At 45.8% G+C, this 7,766-nt stretch overlaps 1 protein-coding gene across 1 annotated transcript; it reads left to right on the top strand.

Annotated features, from left to right (window-relative positions):
- Positions 1-4,893: 4,893 nt before the first annotated feature.
- On the top strand, positions 4,894-6,319 carry LOC106810188. Its single transcript, XM_014813468.1, has 2 exons — positions 4,894-5,156; positions 5,824-6,319. The coding sequence occupies exons 1-2, from the start codon at positions 4,917-4,919 to the stop codon at positions 6,070-6,072; spliced, it is 489 nt and encodes a 162-aa protein (XP_014668954.1). The 5' UTR covers positions 4,894-4,916; the 3' UTR covers positions 6,073-6,319.
- Positions 6,320-7,766: the final 1,447 nt, after the last annotated feature.

Here is a 7,766-nt window from a genome sequence, read left to right as displayed (position 1 = left end):
GTCATAGTCATAGTCATAATCATAGTCATATTCATAGTCATAGTCATAGTCATAGTCATAATCATAGTCATAGTCATGGTCACAGTCAAGGTCATAGTCATAGTTATATACCCATGGCTAGCCACTTTTCTTCCGCCCGCCGTCGTATCGTCTTCTATGCGACACGTATCATATTGTATCGCATCGACCTTGAGCAGCAGCATCTTTCGCGAGCAGGTGGCTCTAAAAACGGCGCACGGCGGTAAAGTGGCGCTTTTTCCACGGCAGAGAATCAAACGCGAAGCAAACGACGAACACAATGGTGTACGAGAACCTTCGTGCTAATTGCACGCAGAGTGAGTGAAAGTGATTCCGACGGCTGTGCGTCTGTCGACTTACGTACTGCTGCTGTATGACTCCCCGCGAATATTGTTGTGCAGGGGCCGCAAGAAATCGTCTCTTCGTCTTTGGCCGCTCGGCGTCCTGCGCGCTTACGTATGTTACTAGTGCTAGCTACTGCTTCGACATAATAACAACTATATCAACTAGTGAGTCAGATGGCAGGCGGGGAGGGAGGGGGCGTTTGGATGGTTATAGAGCAGTCGGGGCTGTTTCCCGTTCCTGATTAACTCTTTACGTCCCCGTGCACGCACTCCCCTTTCTTGTCTTCTTCTTCATTCATTCTTAACCTCTTCCCTCCATAGCTTACTCGTTACTACCTCTTTCCTCTCTCGGTCTCGCTCTCTTGCTCTCCCCTTTTTTTAAATTGTCGTTCTTTACCCTTCTCTTTATCACCCGCACCTACTTTCCTCCTCCCGCTCACTATCTTGTTCCCTTTTGTTTTCTCGCATTATTTAATTAGGAGAGCAGGTATTAACAATGTGCAATAATGTCGCATTGTGCTGTAATCCGGCGTATAGCGTGTTCCGTCGGCTGTTCCGATAGATTAATCCCGCTGTCTAAAGACTCCTGAATTTAATACTGTCGGTGACAAAGAGGATTGCTCTGAGAGTTGGCTGCTGGTGATTAATACGTGCATGGTGGCACAATGCGATGAAGAAGAAGCGAAATAAAACACGTAAAATTATATAGAGGCGAAAGAAACTCGGTTGAAGAGGAACCAGGAGAAGAATAGTAAAATTGTAATGGTGGTGGTGATGATAGTGATAATGATAATGATAATGATGATGATGATGATGATAATGATGACGATGAAGTTAGTGATGATAATGATGATGATGATGATGATGAAAACAACCAGCTACCTATACCTATCTATCTATCTATCTATCTATCTATCTATCTATCTATCTATCTATCTATCTATCTATAATACTATTATATATATATATATATATATATATTAATATTATATATATATATATATTTATGTTTTTTTTATCTATTTATCTATCTATCTATCTATCCATCTGTCCGTCCCTCCGTCCGTCCGTCCATCCATTCATCCATCTGCTCTGGCTGTCTGTTTGTCTGTCTGTCTGTATAACTGTGTGCCTATCTGTATGTCGGTCGCAAACCTTATCGCGTTATCATTTGTTATAATTTCATATGATGATTGATTAGAACACGTTTGATTTCAATATGTAATATTTCGCATTTCATTTTGATCCGCAGTTTTTATTTGCATTTGAATTATGTTTAGTATCGGCCAATCTCTGAGGATTTCACTCTATCACTCTTTCTTTTTTCTTTATTTCTTTATTCCTTCCTTTCTCTCACCATATCGCCCTCTCTCTGTCATCGCTAGCTCTCTCTCTCTCTCTCTCTCGTCTCTCTCTCTCTCTCTCTTCTCTCGTCTCTCTCTCTCTCTCTCTCTTTCTGTGTCTCTCTCTCTCTCTCTCTCTTCTCTGTCTCTCTCTCTCTCTCCCTCTCTCTCTCTCTCTCTCTCTCTCTCTCTTTCTCTCTTTCACGCTCTCGATCGCGCTCACTCTCGCTCCCTCGCGTTCCCCTCGCCCCTTGCTCTCGCCATTTCATGCCTCACTGATCCTCTTTGTCACTAGTCCGAGATAATAGCGAAGGGAACACACAGAGTAATTTGCCGCGAGATTAATTAGCAGACGTGGCCAGTGCCACAATCAAACGTCGACATGCATCTGTGTCTCTCCCTGCACACACAGCCGCGCCATGGCGGCCGTATCGTAATTGTGATTCACGCATAATTCGATACTCAGACATCCCGTCATACGCAGGCTCAGGTACGGACACTCGCGCAAACCTACACGTACTCTCACACGCAACGCATACACATATGCGTACACGTACGCACGCATCCACCACACACACACGTAACACATGACTGTCTGCACGATACTGAAACACCTGCACTAACGGCCCTCTTGAGGTGAACCTCTCAAGAGTACCCACTGTATGTGCTACGTCTCCTTGTTCCGTTCTCTCTCTCTCTCTCTTCTCTCTCTCTCTCTCTCTCCTCTCTCTCTCTCTCTCTCTCTCTCTCTCTCTCTCTCTCACTATCTATTTCTCTCTCCCTCTCCGTTTCCCTCTGACCTCTTTTTCTCTCTCACCCTCTCTCCTCTTCATTTCTCTCCTACTCTGTGTGCTATGTCTGCTCCCATCTGTACGTATATATGCTAGCAAACCCGACACACTCAGGGAGATGTGACCCACATGAATTACTCCCGATCCAGGGGCGCATCTGAATAGATGAAAATGGCGTGACGGCACGATTTCATTTTGATTTCATTTTGCCTGAACAGCTCGATCTCCGCCAAGCGAGAATGATTCCCCCAGCTGAATTGCCGCGTAAAAAAACGTGAAACTCAGTAGCGATGCTTTCCAGTGTAGATATTCCGCCTGCCTTGCCGTAAGCTTTCATGTACGCATACACGCACGCAGGCACGCAGGCACGCAGGCACGCACGCTCGCGTGATGGGAGAGAATGCATGGAAACTGCGCGCGTATTTGTGCTCAATATGCTTTCGTAACATATGTTTTACAGATGTTTACATAGAGTAGTCAGTGGAGTTAGACTAGGGGTTGTTTTAGTAATAGTCTATCTAGACACAGCGGCGCGCATTTTGTGCGGCCGCATTTATGTTACAGGGAATTGGATAAGCGTGTTTTAGGTTAGGCAGATTCTCGAGTCATTGTGAAATAGGGGTGCAGATCGAGTGTAGACATGGCGGGGGTTTTGGGGAGACAGAGATGTAGGAGTCGGGAGTCTGGTTGTGGTCGCGGGAGTAAGAACTTACCACAGCGGGAGTTAAAACACGCGCCTACGCGCGTGTGCGCGTTTCTTTGTCTCATTGTGCTAGATGTGACTACACGCTCTGCCAATTATTAAAGTATATCCAGTTTAATACACAGGGAAATTACTGGCTAACACTCCATTAGGAGTGTTCCCAACTTTGATATCATTAATGATTAATGATTGATAATCCTAACCCTAACCCTAACCGTAACCTAAATGACATTAAACCACAAACTAATAATTATATGACTATGAACATATATATATATGTATATATGTTATTATGACCATTAATGACATTAAAGTTGAGAACACTCCTAATGGAGTATCACCCAAATTTCTTCTTCATCATTTCTACATCGAACATTAATTCAACGTTACACTTCCATGCGACACTGACACACACAGGGGTGACCGCGAGAATACGCGGAGGGAATGTAGAAACGTGTACAACTGTGATCAAGAGCAGATAATACAATGTGTATTATCTGCTCTTGCTGTGATGTATAGAGTAAAGAGATAATGCATAGAATACAACATGAATGTATAGACTACAGAACCGATGTATAGAATGCAGAGGTGATGTAGAGTCTATACACAGAGCATGTAGGGAAATAGCTCCAAGAAACGCTATTGCTAGAGTTAGAATATTGAATTAGAATATTTTGAAATAAAAAGAAATAATTTGAAATTAGAATATTTTGTGTATATTGACGTTAGGCACACAGCCTGGTCGGGTTAGTAGGGAAAGAGTTTATCCACACAATGCAAAGGGGAATGTATAAGAGTGCAGAGGTGATCTGAGTACATGGAGATATAGTTTATGCAGAGAGAATATAGACAATAAAAAATAATGTAGAGAGTAGGATAAAGAGGTAATGTACAAAATTTAGAGATTATGTACAGATTGCAGAGAGACCGTAGAGATTGCAGAGGGACCATATTGTAAGCGAGCAAAGACCACATGCCAGGGAAGGGGATGGCGGACGCGAGAATGGTGTTTGGATAATGCATGAAACAGGAGCGGGCGAGTCAGCGGTTGACACGGAGATCAAAGAGAGCCGTGACTCGAGATGGCGCCGGCTAGCTGGAAGGCCGGTCATGAATCCTCCAGTTCTTGCGGATTGGGACAGGCGGCCGCACACGTGCTGACCTATAGATGACGGTGCTGACCGATTGATGACTGTAGTGACACCATGGTCAGAATCGACCATGAAGTCACGCCAAGTGCGCACCGCGCATCCCGCCACCATATTAGGTAGCGGGAGATAGCAGTAGAAATCCGCACTCTGCCGTGTTCGGGAGGGCCGGTTGGTCAGAGTTGGGAGCGTGTGACGTGTGACAGAGTGGGAGCGTGTGACGTGACAGATCAAAGGAGATCTGTGACGTAAGGGAAGAAACGCGATCGCGGGACTGGGGCGCGGCGTATATAAGGAGGAAGCGGCCGACTGCTCGGTGCTTCTTGTGTCGAGATATAGTCTGAGAAAGTCTATTACCGAATTCCACGTCGGTAGAGCAAACCCAGCGTCTACATTTTGGTGCAGTAACCAGTCGGACTTGGGTATTCCTTTGCCAAACAACGAACTAAAGGTACTATAACTATACGCACGAAAGTCGAGAGAAACACTGAGTGAAGACAGCTGTAACGATGATGAAGAAGAAGAAGAAGAAGGAGGAAGAAGGAGGAAGAAGAAGAAGGAAGAAGAATATGAAGAAGAAGAAGAAGAAGAAAAAGAAGAAGAGGAAGAAGGAAGAAAGGAACATTGACATGCTGGGCAGATTCCGCAGTGATTGTGACATTCGTTATGCAGAGTTTCGCCATACGCGAAACACGCGCGATTCACCTACACGCAAGGACCGACAGGAAGCAGCTGATGCCGGACAGCGACAATATAGCGAGATATCAGCTGAAAAGACCACAAACGATCAAGGAGAAAGTTCGAGGCGGGTGAGTGAAACAAATTCTTGTGTCGGCATAAATAGATTGCGTATTAAACTAGCTTTGAAAGGTACGAGCGTATTACTTAGCGAGATATTCAAGCACTTTTCTCCACCTATAACTACCGCCACTATCCCCTCCACCACCCTCTACATCCTATTATTTTATTACGTTAGCCATGACTGATTTACCTATAGAGACGATGGCAACGATAGGCCCGGGACCCGCGTTAAGAGTAGTGAGGTATGGGCACAGGTAGATTTAAGCCGTTAGCAGAACTACGAGATTCACCTGAAAGGGGTAATCGTTCTGTTTAGGTGTCACGGTATAAGTATGACTCGGAGGATAGCACAGAGGGGAATGTACCCCTAGAGCACAAAACACCACCCCACCCTTACCCATCCTGTACCCAGAAGTGCCGAGATCCATAGAGGTGTAGTTAATTATAATAAGTTGTGCGGAAGGTAGCAGATTCCGGGAGTAGCGATATACTAGGCACGACTAGGAATAAGATAATTAAGTATGGTGCTCGCGGTACGTATATACGTAAAGTAAAGTAAACGATAATAAAAAGCATAGAGCACGCCGGATGATATTGGTACTTGACTGTAACAAAAGTAGTCTAATATGTATTACTAAATTGTCATGCACTAATCGTCATGTATTGTTGTTGCAGTGTTACTTCGCTACCTTCACGATATCCGTACCTAAGCTGCAGCTACTGACGGGTATCAACCCCTGTCAGAGGTTGCCGACGACGACGAATGGGACCCCACACCGGAGGACACCCCCGTCAGAATCCCCTCCTGGCCACCGCAGTGCCTGCAGGGGGCAAGCCAGCGCCAGCTGCGAGGGTTCGCCCGGGGATCGGGTCTCGGGCCCTTGCTGGGCGCGAGCCCACCACCTCCCGGTGCCGGTGCGTTAGAGCGCCAGTGCGTCAGCGCACCGGTGCCGTTCACCATCACGGGGAGTGGACGTGGGTGCCCGCGGGCAGACGTAAGGAGTCGCTCGGGGGTTCGGAGACCACCGGCTGCCACCATTTGGCATGCGGTGACGCAGACCGTCACCACCGCGGATGCAATGACGCAGACTACTTGCGAGGTCTGCAACTGCACGCACCCGGTGGAGGCCTTGTCCCCGCGCCGATGCCCGTGGAACGAGCCGTCGCGCTCCACACCTCATAGACATATATATTTATATATATATATATATATATATACATGCATTAACTACATCTGTTGCGTTAACTTTTGTTCGGCACGCGTCAGTTATAAGATGTCTGTGTGTGAGCGTAGATGAAGGGTTGAGCATGTGTATGCACCTGTAAGCTAATCTATCTCGGAGGTAACTATTAGCAGCAAAATGAAATGTGATAGCGGCAAGACTACTAAAGAGAAGCCAGAGTTTGTATAACGACAATCAGCGGAAGCATCGCGCCGTGGCAAACCGAATATCGTACATTTGTCACTAACAAGCTGCTATACTGTCGCCATGTATTCGTATATGTTGCTCTATGTATATTTCTGTAAAGTGAAGTGCGTCGAAGGTCTGTCTCTGAGGTACACGTCTCCACTGTACGACCCCCCCGTGTGAGTTCGATCCGCTTATAATTGGATGCTCTAAAGCTGAAAGGGTTAACGATACACTATCGGTTGCCCCTCGCGGTGTTTCTCATCGGCTTCGTCTAAATCTGTAAAGCGGAATAAAAAAAACTGCTGCTTTGTACGCTAGTCATAAGCACGCCAAGGGGCGCTGAAGGTCGGCGTAGATGGGTACTACACGTTGGTACAGGTGTGCGCCGCAAGAGGGCGCATTTGGGCGTCAAGAGATGGGGCCAAGGCCTATAGATATAAACACTTTAAGTGTTGTACAACATTAGAAAGCGGTCATAGGGAGCAGACCTGAATAAGCATCGAACAGAACTTAATTAAAAATACTCACACGGTTTCGTCGCATACACAAACATACAGTACCATGTTAAGTAACCACAGATTCAAGCTCTACACTCCGCTCGAAACTTTTGCCAGCTCTATGACGCGTATTTCTACAGAGTAGTCGGATCCCCTTACAAACACAAAAATGGCTGACCGGTGACCATGGCTACACCACTTACTGGAATGGCACAATTACACGACAAGACCAATCTTATTTCTAATGCTTTCTAGGCGTCCACGAGGCATCTAACTTGCGTGCATAATGCAAGTTAGTGCACTCTAGTGCCGAATTCCATCGATAAAATCCTAATAAGGCATTTTATAGGGACCAAATAGTGCAATTTGGTCCCTATGTGAATTTGTCCCCGGTGAACAATTTGCGGAGGCATACTGTTACATGCACTATATTTAATTCGTGTTTATATCTATAGGCCTTGGATGGGGCGCCACGTGTCACCAGATCATGGATATGGGAGCAGGTGTGGGCTAGCATCTAGCAGTGTGTGTGACCTCTGTTTGACCAGTGTTTGACTAGTGTTTGACCAGTGTAACCAGTGTTTGAGCCTTTGTATAGGAAGGTAACGTATAGTTACTACTAATAGTTTTGTTGTGGAGAGCGCGTGTCGTGGGTTACATAAGGTTCATATTTGCTTGCGTGTAAGATATCAACGTTATTAGATATCAA

This window comes from Priapulus caudatus, unplaced genomic scaffold (assembly GCF_000485595.1).
Source record: "Priapulus caudatus unplaced genomic scaffold, Priapulus_caudatus-5.0.1 Scaffold417, whole genome shotgun sequence".
Taxonomy (NCBI): Eukaryota; Metazoa; Priapulida; class Priapulimorpha; order Priapulimorphida; family Priapulidae; genus Priapulus; species Priapulus caudatus.
Note: the sequence above shows the minus strand (reverse complement) of the source record. Positions and strands in the feature narration are given on the sequence as shown.